Source organism: Lissotriton vulgaris, chromosome 11 (assembly GCF_964263255.1).
Source record: "Lissotriton vulgaris chromosome 11, aLisVul1.2, whole genome shotgun sequence".
NCBI classification, from domain to species: Eukaryota; Metazoa; Chordata; class Amphibia; order Caudata; family Salamandridae; genus Lissotriton; species Lissotriton vulgaris.
The window spans coordinates 116,853,680-116,872,305 of NC_141699.1; the positions used below are offsets into that span (position 1 = coordinate 116,853,680).

General features: G+C 50.3%; 1 protein-coding gene across 1 annotated transcript in view; it reads right to left on the reverse strand.

Moving 5' to 3' along the window:
* Positions 1-18,626, reverse strand: part of RNF10 (ring finger protein 10) — a 427,291-nt gene that overhangs the window by 287,208 nt on the left and 121,457 nt on the right. Inside the window, exon 9 of the mRNA XM_086942862.1 lies at positions 13,262-13,580. Coding sequence (XP_086798988.1) covers positions 13,262-13,580 — 319 coding nt within the window. The remainder of the gene's footprint in view (positions 1-13,261; positions 13,581-18,626) is intronic.

Sequence of the window (18,626 nt, forward strand, 5' to 3'; positions counted from 1 at the left end):
ACCTGAAACACTCAGGCGTAGATGGGATGTCCTGATGCCCTGCCTTCTGTTTGCTTACAGAGAGGTCCCACAAAAGGGGGTTGGCTACAGCCCTTTTGAACTTTTGTATGGGCATCCTGTGAGAGGCCCCTTGTGTTTGGTGAAGGAAGGATGGGAGAGACCTCTCAAAAAGCCTGCAACCAACATAATGGACTATGTACTTGGTCTCCGCTCCAGGATGGCTGAGTATATGGAGAAGGCATCAGAAAACCTTAAGGCCAGTCAAGAACTTCAAAAAGCTTGGCATGACCAAAAGGCTGTCCTGACTGTTTATCAGCCTGGACAGAAGGTGTGGGTGTTGGAGCCAGTGGCCCCAGCAGCACTCAAAGACAAATGGTCTGGGCCCCACACAATTCTTGAGCAAAAGGGAGAGGTCACCTACCTGGTGGACCTTGGAACTCCCAGGAGTCCCCACAGGGTACTCCATGTCAACAGGCTCAAAGCATATGTCGACAGGAAGGACATGAGCTTGCTCATGGCCATAGATGAGGGACAGGAGGAAGAGAGTGACCCTCTCCCAGACCTGCTCACTCAGAATCCTGATGATGGGTCAGTAGATGGTGTTGTCTTTTGTGGCAGCCTCTCTGAACATCAGCAGAAAGACTGTAAACAGGTTCTTCAGTCTTTCAGACATATGTTCTCTCTGACACCCAGTCAGACCAATTGGTGTACCCATGAGGTTGACACTGGTGACAGCCTGCCAGTCAAGAGTAAAATCTACAGGCAGCCTGATCATGTTAGAGACTGCATAAAAACTGAAGTGCAGAAAATGTTGGAATTGGGAGTCATTGAACCCTCAGATAGCCCTTGGGCTAGTCCAGTAGTTCTAGTGCCAAAGCCTCACACCCAAGATGGTAAGAGAGAGATGAGGTTTTGCGTAGACTACAGGGGTCTCAATGCAGTCACTAAGACTGATGCCCATCCAATACCAAGGGCAGATGAACTTATAGATAGATTGGCTTCTGCCAACTACTTAAGTACATTTGACTTAACAGCTGGGTATTGGCAAATCAGGTTAGCTGAGGATGCCAAACCCAAAACAGCATTTTCAACCCCTGGTGGGCATTATCAATTTGTGGTAATGCCCTTTGGTCTGAAAAATGCACCTGCCACCTTCCAAAGGTTGGTGAATCAAGTCCTTACTGGGCTGGATGACTACTGTGCAGCATATCTAGATGATATTGCTGTCTTTAGCTCCACCTGGGAGGATCACCTGGTCCACCTGAGGAAAGTGTTAGAGGCTCTGCAAGCAGCAGGCCTCACTATCAAGGCCACCAAGTGCCAGATAGGGCAGACACAGGTTGTATACCTGGGCCACCTTGTAGGTGGAGGCCAGGTTCAGCCACTGGAGAGCAAAATACAGTCAATCAGGGACTGGGCTCCTCCAACCACCCAGACTCAGGTTCGAGCTTTCTTGGGCCTGACTGGATACTACAGAAAATTTGTCAGGAACTATGGTTCCATTGTGACACCATTAAATGAACTGACAAGTAAAAAAATGCCAAAAAAGGTTCAGTGGACAGCAGGCTGTCAAAAAGCATTCGATGACCTAAAGCAGGCCATGTGCACAGCACCTATCCTTAAGAGTCCAGACTACTCCAAACCATTCATTGTCCAAACAGATGCTTCTGAGTTGGGTGTGGGAGCTGTTCTTTCTCAACTGAATTTTGATGGTCAGGATCAGCCCATTGCTTTTATAAGCAGAAGGCTGACCCCCAGAGAGAAGAATTGGTCAGCTATTGAGAGGGAGGCCTTTGCTGTGGTTTGGGCCCTGAAGAAGCTGAGGCCATACTTGTTTGGCACTCACTTCAAGATTCAGACCGACCATAAGCCCCTCTTGTGGCTAAATCAGATGAAGGGTGAAAACCCCAAACTGCTTAGGTGGTCCATTTCCCTACAGGGGATGGACTTTACAGTGGAACATAGACCTGGTACTGATCATGGCAATGCCGATGGGCTCTCCAGATATTTCCACTTAGAACAAGAAGACTCACCTGGTCAAGGTTAGCTTATTGTCCCAAAGTTTGGGGGGGGGTCATGTAGGAGAGTAGGGTCTGCAATCCTATGATCACCCAGATTTTTTGCTTTTGTTTCACTGGTTTACGACTTTCTCTGGCTGTGGGCCTGCCAATCAGACCCACAGCCTGGCTGTTCTCTTTCTAAATTACCTCATGTACCCTAGGTGCATCTACCAATTGGTACTGGGCCACCTTATCAGACCCTGTAACTCAGGGCATAGGTGTACCCAGGGCTGCCAGGGGCTGCAGCATGTATTATGCCACCCCTGGCTGGCCTCCTAAATTTGACACAACTGGCTGCATGACAGCTGGGGCAAAGTCGTGTAATCACCCTTTGCTGTAGGTGTAGTATACCTATACCTAACCCTAAAATGGACACACAGATTCCTATCAGTCACTCCTATGGCAGGCCTTGACAACCCTGAAGGCAGAGTGCTTGGAATCGTGTGAGATGGTGCTCTGGCACGAGCTGAGCCTGTCTGCAGCTTGCGGAATCAAGTCCTAATAGCTGTTCCATGATATCGCATACCATATGCTCTTAAGTGCATTATAATCCTCGCGGTTAAATGCTATCTTTGGTATTGCTTTATCAAAACATGTCGAGTAAGGTGTCATACGAATTGGAATACTAACCCCTCGCCAATTCTGGCGACGGGGTTAGCATTCCACCCTTCTAGAGGGACACGACATGTATGTAACTGTGAACCCCGGTTAAAGTTAACTGAAGCCTCAGCTCCACAAAATGGATGCTGCCACCACAGACACGAGTCTGACCCCCTGCAGCTGGGAGTCCTTCCAGTGAGGGGAGCCTGGACAAAGGGTTTCCTGTCAGGGGCGGTGCTAGCACCGTCCCAGACATGGTTTTGTGTATCCTGGGTAGGCAGGGCTTTACAGGAAGGTGACTGCTGAGTGGCACCCCGGTGCTCACTACGCATAGGCCGGTCTGAACCAGTTCCAGGGGCACACCAGCCCCTGGCCTGGGGAAGTCCGGCATGGCTGAGGGGTGTAACCACCCCCCACCTAGTCCCACCCATAGGCAGGACCTAGTCACCGGGTCAGCCCCCTTTTTTAGTATAAAGATGGGAGCGGGCCCCCTGTTAAAATTAGATCATCTTTGGAATCAAGATACCACTTTCTTCGAAAGGACTTCACGATTTCTTCTTCAAGATTCTCCCTTGTGGCTAAGGAGTAGTCACCCTGCATCAAGCGGGCACCATCCTAAAGAACACTGCGGTCTGCTGCAAGTCCTTCATCACGAATCCGACGACCCAGCTCGACGAGACCCGGCTTCCCTGGCACCTCTGACCTCTACTCACCTCTACAGCCCAGCTGAGAACCGTGAGTGCGACGAGACCTCAAGGGACCGACGATCGCCAAGACTGCACGACATCTTTACTGCAAGCCCACCGTGTCCTCCACTGGTGAGTGCTTTGGGGTCCGAGAAGCCCCGACCCTGCGCAGCTCCAGCACCCAAGATCAGCCCCCCTGCATCTCCACGATCTGCGTGGGGCCCTTCTGCTGTTTGCTGTGCACCGCGTTGTGTGGCTACTAGCCGGCTGGCTTGTGGCCCTCTGAACGACGCCCAACGACTTCACGACTGCTGGTCTGGTTGCTCCAGGCTGGCCTTTGCTTCCTTCTTCAAGAGAGGCACCCCGGACCCTCCTGGTCCACTCCAGACGCCATTTTAGGTCCACCGCGTGGGCTTGAATTTGCCAAGGCTTTGTTGCCCAATCCTGGGTCCAGCGACGCCGACAGCTTCTATCTTCGTGGGACAGCTCGATCCTCCATCCTGGTCGCCGACAACGCCTCCTGGTCCGTGAGACCTTCGAGTCAAGCGTCACCCACTCACCTAGTCGAGGTGGCTACCATCCGGTGCCCTCCTGGTGCCCACTGACTACTGGCTAGTAGTCTCGAACTTGGTCCCCTCTGCTTTCAGGTGTCATCTATCTTCAAGATCCAGGCTTGGATCCGACTGAACTTTCTTCACTGGTCACCGGCCAGCATCTTTTCTTCCGGCTCCTGGTCCGTCTACGAGGATTCCCGACGTCTTTTCAGACCTATGCAGCTGCAGCCCCTGGGCTAGGTAACTTCGGCATTTCGGTGCCCCAGCATAGCCTCACTATCCAAGGGTCAGAATCTACTTTCGTTTTCTCCCTACCAGGTCGGGTTCGCCCGAGAACACTAACTTTCTAATTCCTAGCTACCATAGACTTTTGTCCCGCATCTCGCGTGAGAGTGCACACACTGCACCCGAGTCCCCTAGGCCTCCTAGAAGTAATCTAACGATTCCCTAGTCAAGTCCTAGCGATTCCAAAAGCTATTAGTACTGTACTTACCTGCTAGGAATTTCGCATTCCACTTTCAGAGTATATGGTTTTCCGTGCCCCTCGGGCATTTGTATATACTGTGCTAACTTAAGTATTTTTGTAAGAGTTTTGGTTTGTGCTTAGTACCCTGTCCTCATAAAGAGTACAGGGCTGTTGTGATCTTTAAATAAATAACTGTTTATTTTCATAACACTTGTGTGGTGTCCTTTCACTTGGTATTCAAGGGGTATATGTGTGGTAAACAGCTGGCTTAACGCGCCCTCTCGAGTCTTTAGCCTTAGACTGCTCGTATCCACGCTACTAGGATAGCTGGTCTATAAGGTTGACTTACAACCAATCATCAATAAGGGTTGCTGGACTGATACATAGTGTTCACTAGAATAGTGAGCACTGCATATCAGGCCACCTTCTCACAACTACTGCCATGTTTATTGCTGCCTGCATGTGCTGTAAGCGGACTGTATGGACTCAGTTCTCCTTGACTTAATTTTTACCGATTTATGTTTCCAAGAAAAAAAATTTAAAATTAACCTTCACTGCTCCTTCTCCTTGGCGGCATGACTCAATTTTGTGTAACTGCTATTACTTGTTGCTATACTGCCTGATACCGCTGGGGGGTCTGAATTGTTTGCTCTCGTGCTCAACTGTTTCGTGGCCGGCCTGACGGTTGTAGGCCCGTATTTGTCCTCCTTTTTCATGCACAATAAAGGTTTTCAAAAATTTTAAAAATAAAAATAAAAATAAAATGGAGCTGGTGGTATCGGCACATACAGTTTGATCGATTCAGGGCTACCGGAAGGCTTTTGTATTTTCTTCGGAGCCAAGCTCGAAGGCTGGGATTCTGAAGTATTATTTCGGTCGCTACTGGGCCCTGGAGGCAGTGTTGACCTTTGCCTTCGATTGGGGGTTGGGGCAAGGGCAGTAGTACTCATGCGTTGACCCGAAGGCATCGGAGTTGTCTGCCCCAGATACGATTGAGATCTTCGAAATCTTCCTCGGGGACATCTGGACCTTTATCGAATATGTCTTCTGGTTCCAGAGTGGATCTCTGCATGATTTGTCGACGGGCCCTTCGATCTCGAATAGTCTTCTTAGATCGAAAGGATGTGCAGGCCAAACAGCTGGACTTGTCATGTTCTGGGGATAAGCACAGGTTACAGACCTTGTGATGGTCCCTGTACGGGAATTTTGCTCCTCACTGGGGGGCATTTCTTGAACGGCGTCCTTTCCATGAGCTGTAGGCCTCATGGCATGGATAGGCCCAACGGCCCGCGTCGACGACCGGAATGGAGCTGATTAGATCAAGTCGATGTTTCTTGATGTCGAAAGTCGTTTAGAAGAGTTTGAAGTAAGTTTTCTGACGCGTTGAACAACTTAGAAGTAGTTTCGAACCGGAGCGGAAAAGTTGCACCGAACCCAGTGGTGGAAAAAAAACAATCTAAGGATGGAGTCGATGCCCATGCGCACTATCGTCCAAGGGAGGAGTCAGCTATCTCGTGACTACAAAGACTTCTTACAAGACAACAAAATGCAATCATCCGAGCCCAACACCAGGTAGCGATCTAACCTCTCCATCAAAGTGAATAAGGAATATGCTACTTACCAGTATGCATCTGTTCTTGGTATGTAGGGCTGCTGACATTCATATCTGTGCATAGATCGCCGCCTAGTGTTGGGTCCGGATGATTGCACCTTGTTGTCCTGGAAGAGACTTCGAAGTATCACGAGATAGGGGACTACTCCCCTGGACTACAGTGCGCATGGGCATCTTCTCCATCCTCAGATTGTTTTTCGCCATTGTGGCAGAGATGGAGATAGTAAAGTAAGAGATGGCCATGCAAAAGAAAATGCTGCAGCTGCTACAGGCACCGGGGAGGAGGGTGGGTGATATGAATGTCAGCAGCCCTACATGCCAAGAACAGATGCATACTGGTAATTAGCATATTCCGTTCGAGGCATGTGGGGTGCTGAATTCATATCTGAATAGCCTGAATAGCAGTATCTCCTCTAGCGGTGGTTACCTGTGCCAGCTGCAGCAATTTGAAAAAGTTTTGAGGACAGCCTGGCCTACAGCAGCTTGCTGCTTTGCTTGCACGTCTACACAGTAGTGTTTTGTGAAGGTGTGTATGATAGTCCATGTGGCTGCTCTACATAGGTCTTCAAGAGGAATATTCCCTAGGAAAGCCATGGATGCCCCCATTTTTCGCGTAGTGTGCTCTCGGGGGGACAGTTAAAGTGAGTTTAGCTTTTTGATAGCATATTTGAATGCATTTAACGATCCATCTGGCTATTCCCGACTTTGATATTGGATTTCCTTTATGTTGAGGTGAAAAAGCAACAAATAATTGCTTTGTTTTCCTAAATGATTTCGTTCTGTACACATAATAAAGCAGAGCTCTCTTTACATCCAGTGTGTGTAGGGCTCTTTCAGCTACTGACTGGATTTTGGAAGAACACTGGCAGTTCTATTGATTGATTAATATGGAAGTTCGATATGACCTTTGGCATAAACTTAGGGTTTGTTCTAAGAACCACCCTGTTAGCATGTAGTTGCATGAAGGGTTCCTGAATGGTTAGTGCTTGTAACTCGTTAACTCGCCTGAGTGAGGTAATGGCAATTAAGAATGCCACCTTCCACGTTAAGAATTGCAGTTCGAATGAGTGTAGAGGTTCGAAAGGAGGTCCCATAAGTCTGGTAAGTACTATATTTAGATTCCAGACTGGGGAAGGTGGGTGTCTTGGAGGGATCACTCTTAAGACCCTCCATAAAAGCTTTTATTGCTGGTACTCTAAACAGTGAAAGGTGTTGCCTGTTTTGAGGGTATGCTGCTATAGCTGCTAGGTGTAGTCTTATGGAAGAATACGCTAGGTTGCATCTTTGAAGATGCAGCAGGTAACAATGTTCTGTATGGAAGGTTCTAAAGGGTTGATTTGGTTATTGTTGTAGTAAATAACATCTCTTCCATTTAGCTGCATAGCATGCTCTCGTAGTTGGTCGCCTTGCCTCTTTAATGATATTCATACAGTCTGGAGGCAAGTTAAGGTATCCAAATTCTAAGACTTCAGGAGCCAGATCACTAGGTTCATCTGATTGGGATCTGGGTGTCGGATTTCTCCATGGTTCTGAGTTAGAAAATGGGGTGCGAGGCGCAGCCTTTGATGAGGAACTACTAAAGGCTCCAGGAACGTTGTGTACCATGGCTGTCTCGCCCATGTGGGAGCAACTAGGATCAGTGTGAGTGGCTGTTGCCGCAGTTTGCGTGCCAACAGCGGAATCAGTGGTGCTGGGGGAAAAGCGTACGCAAATCTGCCTGACCAGTTCATCCATATCGCATTGCCTTGTGACAACGGATGAGGGAACCTGGCGGTAAAGTACTGGCATTTTGAGTTAGGTTTGTGGCAAACAGGTCTATCTCTGGCTGCCCCCACTGCCTGAAGAATGGTTGGAGAACGTGGGGGTGAATCTCCCATTTGTGTAGTTGCTGGCTGTGCCTGCTGAGCAGGTCTGTAATCTGATGGTCTTTCTCTGGGAGGTGTTCTGCCATGAGAAAGATCTCTTTTGGAATTTCCCACTTCCATATGCTCTGTGCTAAGAGGGACAGTTGTGGAGATTGTGTTCCTCCCTGTTTCTGGATATAGTACATTGCGGTCATGTTATCCGTCCGGATCAACACAGTCTTGCTGTACAAGTATTTTTGGAATGCTTTCAGGGATAGGAATATCGCTAGCAACTCTAGTTGGTTGATATGCAGTTTCTTTTGTTTGTCCAGAGCCCTTGTACTGTGTACTGAAGGAAGTGGGCTCCCCAGCCCGTCAGTGATGCGTCCGCTGTTAGTACTAATTGTGGAACCGGCTCTTGGAACAGTCGCCCCTTGGAAAGGTTTTGTGGGTTCCACCACTGCAGAGAATTGTGAGCGCGACGGTCTACCAACACTAGGTCTTTTAGTTGTCCTTGAGCCTGGTTCCACTGCCGTGCTAGGCATTCTTGCAATGGACACATTTGAAGTCTGGCATGGGGGACAATGAATATGCAGGAGGCCATCATGCATATGAGCTGCATGAAGACTCGAGCTGGAAGAGTGTTGTGGCAGAAATTTGCGAATGAGCATCTGCATGCTGGCTATCCTCGCTGAGTTTGGGTGTGCCTTTGCCACTGAGGTATCTATAGTCGCTCCCAGATATTGTATGTGGGATGGTTGTAGATGCGATTTTGGGTAGTTTATGGAAAACCCTAGGCTGTGTAGCAGCTGAAGTGTTTGAGATGTGTCTGTTGCACATTGTTGGTACAATTTTACTTGTTGCACATTGTTGGTACAATTTTACTTGTATTAGCCAATCGTCCAGGTACGGTAAGACATGGATGTGTTGCCTCTTGACATGTGCAGCTACTGTCGCTAAGCATTTTGTAAACACTCTTGGAGCCGTTGTAACCCCGAAGGGCAAAACCTTGAATTGGTAGTGTTGACCTATTGTGAACCCGAGGTATTTTCTGCTGGATGGATGGGTATGTGGAACTACGCATCTTTGAGGTCCAGTGTTGCTAGAAAAAAACCCTTGTTGTAGCAATGGGAGCACTTATTGTAATGTTATCATATGAAAGTGCTCCAACAGTATGTTTTGATTTAGGGGTCTGAGGTCCAATATGGGTCTGAGAGAGCCATCCTTCTTGGGAATAAGGAAATATAGGGAGTATACTCATGTCCGTTGCTGTTGGAAAGGGACTTGCTCTATGGCCCCCTTTTCTAGCATGCAGTTCACCTCTTGTTGTAACAGGGTGATGTGTTCTCTGGACATTAGACTATGTCTGGGTGGAATGTTTGGTGGTGTACAAGTCAGTTCTAGGCAGTAGCCAGACTGGATAATTTCTCTCACCCACCTGTCTGTGGTTATTGCGTTCCAGACAGGTAGGAACTGTTGGAGTCTGCCTCCGACCGGTGTTAAGTGGTCTGGAGGCCGTGTAATAGAGTCACTGTTTCGAGGCAGTGGAGGCTCTGGTGTTATTGCCTCCACGTCCTCTTCCCTTGGTATTGTTACCTCTGTAGCCTCCTCTGGTAGTGTTTTTGGTAAAGGAACTTTGTGTGTCACCTTTATCTGAGGCCGTTGTTTGTGAGGCATGTAATCGTGTATATGCCCTGTACGAGTAGCGACGACAGGAGCCCCTATGTTGCTGAAATTGCAATGCCCCCATTGATTTTGCCATCTGTGTCCTTTCATTTTATCTAAAATTGTGTTGACAGCAGGGCCAAATAGAAAATCCTGATTAACAGGTTGGTTAAGGATAGTGGACTGCACCTCATTTTTAAAGCCAGAAATGCGCAGCCATGCGTGTCTGCGGAGTAGAACGCTAGTGTTGATTGACCTAGCTGCAGTGTCTGCTGCGTCAAGTGCTCATTTTAGGGAGGAGTTTGTTATGAATTTTCCTTCCTGTATGAGATCTAGGGCTTGTGCTTTGAAAGGGTCAGGTAGGTGTTGCATGAGGGTCTCTAGCTGGTCGTAATGCGCCCTGTTCTAACGAGCCAGTAGGGCTTGTGTATTAGCGATCCTCCACGAGTTGGAGGCTTGTGCTGCTACTCTTTTCCCTGAAGCCTCTAGTATCTTTGACTCCTTGTCTGGGGAAGGTGCCTCCCCAGTGGTTTGGGAGTTGGCTCTTTTACGTGCGTTGGCCACTACCAGGGAATCAAGTGTTAACGGTCCTTTGATGTAAGAAGGGTCTGTAGGAGCTGCCCTATACTTTTTTTTATTCTGGGGTTGATTACCTGTGCCCTGGCTGTATCGTTAAATATGTCAGGTGCATGTTTCAGAACTCCCTTTAACATAGGGAGTGTTTTGACACTTTTCTGATGTAGGGAAGGTGTCAAACAAGAAGTCTTCCTCAATAGGGTCATTATGCATATCCACGTTGTGGAACTGTGCAGCCCCGTCTATAAGTTGATTAAAAAATACGGTGTCATCAGTAGGTGATGGCTTAGTAGGTAGGATAGGAGGACATATCGGGATGGGATGGGTGTTGTAAGGGTCAGTGGGCTCTTCCCATGGTTCCTCTTGTGGTTCAGGGTCCTTTGGGAAGTCATATTGAGGCTGTGGCTCATCCCCTGTGTTACCTTCATCGTCCCCGTGATAAGGAGAATAAGGAGTGTATGGATTAAAAGGAGTAGTAGGCATGATAGGTTAAAAAGGAATGAAGGGTCTAGAAGGAGAAATCCCAAAGTCCTTTTTCTTCAGGTGAATAGGGGACTGAGGTTCAAAGTCCAAAGGCCTCTTTTTCACATGCAGGATGGTAACTACCAGTCTCTGGGTTAATATAAATTTTTGCTTGGTCGTCAGAGGGATCTGGGTGGAAGAGTTCTTCAACAGTCCTGGGTTGAATGTTCGACCTTGGTTTTTCGACTACTTTTGGTTTAGTGGTCGATTTTTTTCAGCTCTGGGCCTTTTTCGGGTCGACCGTGACTTTCGGGTCGACACGTTTTTTTGTGCTCCGTAGGCTTCTTTGGAGGAGTGTCCTCTTCCGAGTCGATGTTCCTGTTCGGATCGACTGGAGTTGGTTTCTTTGGATGAGTTTCCTTTTCCGAGTCGGTTGTCTTTTTTGGATCGACTGGTGTTTTTGGAGCCGGTGTCTTCGGGCCGATAGGTCGTTCCGGCTTAGACGTGAGCTTAGGTATGGCGCCTTTTGCCGGGTCGACGGATTTTGGTGCCGAAGGCTTGTTCGGGTCGGCGACCTTTAGTTCAGCGCCCTTTGGTTGCGTGGCCTTGTTTGGCTCGACAAGTTTGGGCTGCACGGCCTTCTTGGGGTCGACAGTCTTTTTCGGCTCAACGCTCTTTGGCGGTGCGGCCGTTTTCGGATCGACACCCTTCGGGTCGACGACCTTCTTTGGTTCTGGAACCTTCTTTGGGACGATGTTACTGGGCCCTGGTGTTTCGGAAGGTTTCGGAGAGGAGCCGGATGGCGGGACAAGCGAAACTTTATGATCTTGGCTAAGGCCCTTTGGCGATGCCTTGACCGGAGCCGTTAACGGGGTAGATGGTGTCGGGGGCAGGGTACTCACGATTTGCCCCGGCGGGATGTCATCGGAGTCAGAGTAGTCCTCTACGTCTGGCGCTTCTTGTAGGTCTTGGTCATCATCGAAGATGTTGTCGTGGTGGGGTGCCTGTCGCTGCATTTCTTGCCTGGCGGCACGTCTGTTCCGAATTTCTTGGATCGAAACTGTGCGCAGGCCGGACAGCTTTCCTCCTTATGGACTGGGGAAAGGCACTTGTTGCATACTGAGTGTTTTTCAGTATGTGGGAACTTGGAGTGGCATTGTGGGCACCTTTTAAACGGGCTTCTTTCCATCGACGGTCGGCTCACGTGGCATTGAAAAAGCCCAACAGCCTGTGTGGACGACTGCTTGGAGATGGAAGGCTCGATCGAGTAGAGAGGTACCGAGCAAGAACAATACCGTTGAATCGAAGGCCTTTTGGCCTTTAGAAAAGTTTTGTTTTTGATTCCAAAGTTGGAGTATAGGAGTTTGCATCCGAACCCAATGGCGGAAAAAAACAATCTTAGGATGGAGAGGATGCCGATTCGCACTGTAGTCCAGGGGAGGAGTCACCTATCTAGTGATACTTCCAAGACTCTTCCAAGACAACAAGTGCAATCATCCGGACCCAACACTAGGCAGCGATCTATGCACAAGATATGAATTCAGCCGCCCACATACCTTGAACAGGAATTATATCCTGAATAAGATGGTACAATCCATACTAAATTAAAGAATAAAGAAACTGTTTATAAAAAAACCCTGATGTAGTATAATTGCAAGAAAAACTGAGCAGAACCCAGTGGAGACGACCTGGCACGATCTGCAGTAGAAAACTGAAGGTTTAAGGTTCTCTCCTGAGTGTTCTAGAGGGTATGGTATTCTGATTGGCTGAAGCCTATGTTTGGTCTCAATTGGGTTATGTTACAAAACTGAAATGGGCCCAGGCCTATTTTCTAGTTTGTTAACTTTGTATTGCTATTATGATATACCAGGGACTCCCATCTAGACTACGGAGAATGATTCAAGCATGTGACTATAAACGTTCCAATACTGGAGTAAAGACATTAGTATATGCTTTTAGTCGGTTTGTAATCTAAGAAGAGCACGCAACATAAGATATCAAGGTGAAAATCAGTTGTTGAAAAGGATGGCAAAAAAATGGTGAACCCAAGATAATTAGAAGTAGATTGTTTTATTCAATATTTTTAGACCATCTTAATACAATTTTAAGAAAATGTTATCACTCAGAGGTGAAATAAATCTGTTTAACCAGTAAACATGAGAAAAAACAACGAAGAGCTATTTTGACATTAAGTGAAACTACTTTGCACCAATAAAAACCACCGCTAGTAAAAAGGATGAAGAAAAACGGAAGAGAACTGACAATACAATGCATTTCGAAATTTATGAACTGGATATGTGATGTTGGGAGGTCTACAAAGATCTTCATAGCTGCAGGGAAAAAACACATGGGCTGCTCCTTCAGTCTTGTTAACTTAGCTCAGTTCTGGTATACCCTGCATTAAGGCAGCATGTGAAACATTATGGTATTCTTTGAACAGACACCAATGTTGTGTACACTAGCTATTACTTTAAATTGTGTAGTGACTGATGTGTATTGTATGCGTTGCTAGGGATAAACAGAAATACAAAACATGGTTCTGATTCCAAGATCTTTTCTGCAACAGCAAATTATATTCTACCAACTATGTGAATCTATAAAATGCTGTGCTAGAGACCTTATCAACAGAGCAGGTAGCCCCACAAACGTTTACTGCATACAGATTTCCCAATCAGATTTCTTCTGACGAGAATAGTAATTTGAAACTGGTAGTATTTCAGCTCATGTGGTACCCACCTTGGTAAAAGTAGTAAAAGGGAGAGTTACTCCATGGCCTAGCACTACTTGTTGCAACAGGCTGCTGGTGCCTGGAATCAGCACAGCTTGCTTCTCCAGTAAAATCAATTCCTGCTTCTCCAGTAAGATCTACTGCTGCTTCTACAGCAAGGTATTTTTCAGCAGCAAGGTCCGCTCCAGTCTCCTCCAAACTGACTGGGTTAAAAAGCTGGATTTTCTCAGCAAGAAGCTGGGGTGGCTCCATGGGATGAAGTTCTGCTGTCTCTTCAACAGCCTCTATAGTTTCTTCATCAAAGGCAGATAAATACTGTACAACAAGCTAAGAATGGAAAAGGAAACCAACTATTACACACAAAGCTAACCGTGATCAATGCTTCTAAGAAAGCCACAACGCACAAGTTACTACTTGTGTAACGATATATCTGTAAGAGACATTAGTGATAGATTCCTTACCTTAGAATATCCCCAGGCGTCAGACTGGATCCGGAAATTTTTGTGTAGCAATACCCCTGCGCGTCGGTAGGAGTGGTCCGCAGCTCCGCGTCCGTCGTCGGCGTTAGCGCCGGAATGACGTCGGAGTACTTAGACGCCGCCCATGCGCGCTGACGTCAGTTCTGATACACAGCTTTTCCGCGCCAGATACGCAGAGCCATGATAGAACCAACACTGGTGCCATGAAACTAGGGCCCTGAAAGGGGATGACCTTAACCCTAGATATCGGATCGCAGAACGGGGAGGATGGGTGGGTCGGTAAGGAATCTATCACTAACTAATGTCTCTTACAGATATATCGTTGCACAAGTAGTAACTTGTGCATCTGAAAGAGACACGTTAGTGATAGATTCCTTACCTTAGAAAAGATACCCCAGCAATACCAACCCCGGTGGTGGATCTGCGAACTAATAATCACACCAGAAAGTCCTGGAGGACGGAACGGCCAAAGAAACCATCCCTCGGACTTGGCTTTCCAGGCAGTAGTGTCTTGCAAACGTGTGCAGCGAGGCCCACGTAGCTGCCTGGCAAATGTCCTGCAAGGGCTTTCCTCGGCCCAGGGCAGTTGTAGTCGCTGTGGCCCAGGTAGAATGAGCCCGCAATCCAGCAGGGGGCTCCTTTTTGGCCATGGAGTAACATGCCTGGATACACAAGATGATCCACCTCGAGATGGTCCTCTTGTGCACCGCCTTTCCCTTCTTAGCGCCCACGTAACCAACAAAGAGTTTGTCATCCACCTGGAACTGGCGTGTGCGATTTAGATAAGAGTGCGCATGTTTTGGGTCCAGACGGTGGAGCCTCTCTTCCTCTTTCGAAGGATGCAGAGGCGGAAAGAAGGTGGGCAAGGTAATGGACTGCCCAATGTGGAAGGCCGTGACAACCTTGGGCAGGAAAGAGGGTCCCGTCCGCAACACAACCTTGTCCGGATGGACAGAGAGGAAAGGAGGTGTAGAAGAAAGAGCCTGGAGCTCACTCACTCTACTGGCAGAGGTGATGGCCACCAGGAAAGCAGTCTTCAAAGTAAGAAGATGGAGAGGACAGTTATGGACCAGCTCAAAGGGAGCACACACTAGGTAAGTGCAAGATTCAAGTCCCACTGGGGCATCACGAAGGGAACAGGAGGGAACATGTGTGTGATGCCCTTCAAAAACCTATTTACAATGGGGGACTTGAATAAGGAAGGCTGATCAGGTAGCCGTAAGAAGGCGGAAAGGGCAGAAAGGTACCCCTTGAGAGTGCCCAGAGCAGAGCCCTGCTGGGCAAGAGAAAGAAGAAAGAGGAGAACCTCGGAAAGGGGTGCAGAGAGTGGGTCCACAGCCTTTGCTGTGTACCATGCCACAAATCTGTTCCACCTGCAGGCGTATACCGACTGTGGAGGGACGCCTGGCTGCCAGAATGATATCACAGACTTCGGGAGGTAAGTCAAATGGCCTGACCTGCCGCCGCTCAATCTCAAATCTTGTAGGTGGAGACTGGACAGGTTCGGGTGCAGAACTGTCCCCTGCTGCTGCGACAGAAGGTCCTCCAGAAGAGACAGACGAATCGGGGGATCGACTGAGAGGCTGAGTAGCTTGGGATACCAGTATCTTTGTGCCCAGTGGGGACCCACAAGAATAACCTGGGCCCGGTCACGCCTGATCTTCAGCACACTGAGCAGAAGTGGTATTGGCGGAAAGGCGTACAATAGACCGCAACTCCACTCGCGACGAAAATCGTCTCCGAGCGAGTGGCGCCTTGGAAATTCCAACGCGCAGAACTGATGACATTGCGCGTTCTCTTCTGTGGCGAATAGATCTAACCAAGGCTCTCCCCATTGCTGAAAGAGGCCTTGCGCCACGTCCGAGCTCATACGCCATTCGTGATCCATCATGCACCGACGGCTGAGCTCGTCCGCCCTTGCATTCAGAGAGCCTGCCAGGTGTTGAACCTTTAGAGTCAGTGCCTGATGTTCCAGCCACTGCCAGAGGCGCAGAGCCTCCTGGCACAGGGTCCACGACCCCACCCCGCCCTGTTTGTTGCAGTACCACATGGCGGTGGTGTTGTCCGTGAACACCTGCACTACACTCCCCCGGACAGAGGGGAGGAATGCCTTCAGTGCTAGTCGGATTGCCCGCAGCTCCAAAAGGTTGATATGAAGCCGGGACTCCGCCGGAGACCATAGGCCTCTGATCTCCGCCTCTCCCATGTGGCCTCCCCAGCCCTGGAGGGACGCGTCCGTCACAACCACGTGCTCCGGGTAGGGATCTGCCATTGACCCATTCGCGGTCCGTGAGCCACCACTGCAGCTTTTTCGCAGTGCCCTCCTAGATCAGGACATGATCGGACAAGTTGCCCTGATGCTGGGCCCACTGAAACTTCAGGTCCCACTGCAGAGCCCGCATCCACCACCGGGCGTGATGCACCAGAAGGATGCAGGAGGACATCAACCCCAGAAGCCGCAGCGTCAACCTGACCGAGACTCTGGATAAAGGCTGAAAGATTGGAATCAGAGCCTGTATATCCCGAACCCGCTGTTGGGGGGGTAGACCCGAAACTGCACCTAGACGAGAACCGCTCCGATTAAGAGGAGCATCTGAGACTGACAGGTGCGACTTCGGCACGTTCATGGAAAACCCCAGCAAGTGCAGGAGGTCGGCCGTAGTCTGGAGGTGGCTGACGACTGTCTGGGGCGAGCCCGCCTTCAACAACCAGTCGTCGAGGTAGGGGAAGACCAACACCCCTAACCTGCGCAGATGAGCTGCGACCACTGCCATCCCCTTCGTGAACACTGTGGGGCGCTGGTAAGGCCGAAGGGGAGCACGGTAAACTGAAAGTGCACGTGGCCTACCGTGAACCGCAGGTAACGCCGGTGGGCCGGCAGGACGGGGATGTGAAAATAAGCGTCCTGCAAGTCCAACGCTACCAGCCAGTCTCCAGGGTCCAGGGCAGCTAAGACCTGAGCCAAAGTCAGCATCTTGAACTTCTCCTTCCGGAGGAAGCCGTTGACGTTCCGTAGGTCCAAGATAGGGCATAGGCCCCTTTTGCCCTTCTTGGGTAACAGAAAGTAGTGGGAGTAACAACCAGACCCTACTTCTGACCCAGAACGCGCTCGATGGCCCCCTTGGCCAAGAGGGCCGTGACTTCCTCTTGCAGAAGTTGCAAGTGATCCCCGACACGCGGTGGAATTGCGGTGGCATGGCTGGAGGGGTCGCCTCGAAGGGGAGAGAGTAGCCCCTTCGGACGATCTGCAGCACCCACCTGTCCGACATGACAGTGCGCTAGTGGGAGAGGTGATGGCGAACCCTGCCGCCCACTGGCGTCACATGGGCCTGAAAACTCGGAAGGTTTTGAGGCAGGTGCTGCGGAGTGGTGTGGACTGGCCTCGCCGTTGTCCCCGACCGCCGCCACGGCTGTTTCCAAGGCCGCCACCGCGCTGTTGAACATTCTGCAGTGCGTGGCTAGCAGCACATGTGGGGGCACCCCTTCTTTGGCCACGAAAGGCACGAAAGGCACCAGATTGCTGGCGTGTGGCCGAGAGGCCCAAGGACTTGGCCGTAGCCCTGGAGTCCTTAAAACGCTCAAGTGCATGGTCTGCCTGGTCTTCAAAGAGGCGACGGCCATCGAACGGCATGTCCAGAAGTGTGGCCTGGACATCGGCCGAAAAGTTGGCGGACCTCAACCAGGCGTGGCGTCAAACCGCCACTGTCGTTGCCATCACCCTGCCCAGTGAGTCTGTGGTATCGAGCCCACAACGGATGGAATATCGTGCTGCATCTCGGCCCTCCACAAGGGTTTGGGCGAGTTTAGCACGGACCTCCTCCGGACAATGTGGCAGCACATCTGCGACCGCGTCCCACAGGGTGTGGGTGTAGCGGCCCAAGAGACAGGCGGTATTGACAGACCGCACTCTTAAGCTTAGGGACGAGAACACTTTCTTCCCGAACTGTTCAGATCTCTTGGAGCGACGGGAATGCGGTCTGAGAAGTGGAGGCCTGGATAACAAGGCTCTCGGGGGTGGGATAGGTGGACAAAAAGCAAGGGTCGCCCGGGGCCGGGCGGTAGCGTCTGGCCACGTTCCTATCCACTGGCGGACCTGTGGCAGGCTTGGACCAATTGCCCACAAGAACGTCACACAAGGCCTCATTGAACGGCAGCAGAGGCTCGCTGGAGCTTGTCTGCGGTTTGAGGACTTCAGTGAGGTTAGTCCTCACGGCCGCGACGGGGAGCTCAAGGTTTAAGGCCTTGGCCGCCCTCGTCAACACTACACTGTAAGTAGACTCCTCCTCCGAAGCCACGGTTGGAGGGGAGACAAATCCAGTGGCTGGCAAAGTGTCAACACCACTGGCCTCCCCAAGCTCATATGTCCAGTCCTGTTGAGACTGGCACTCCAGTGCCAGAGGGTCCTCAGACCCCTCCCAATATCCCTCGTCACCCGTCTCCTGTAAACAGGATTAACAGACGGGGCCTCCTCATGGAAATAAAATTCTATAAAGGCCGTCGGAAGCGGCGCCGTTCCGGCGCCAGAGTCGGACCGAAAGGAACATTGGGGACGGCGTCCTCAGTGGGCGCCGGGGGATACACCGGTGGGGCCGGTGAGGTCGTGAGGTCGACAGGAGACGACCCGGATCCGGAAGCGGATCTGGTGAGGTCCTGCGGCGCCGGGACCGAAGTCGCCGGCGGCGTCGGGGCGGAAGCACCCGACCAGCTAGGGCCTCCAGCCGGGACCGTTGGGCCCGGAGGCGCCTCGTACCAGACTGAAGAGGGAGGTACCGCTCGATCTCCTCCGGCGTCGCGCCGTGCCCAGGGACCCGAAGGTGTGGGGCAGGCGGCGACGCTTGCGACTCCCTTGGAACCGCGTGGGCGGTATCGCCCGAACCCCCGGCCGCATCGTGCG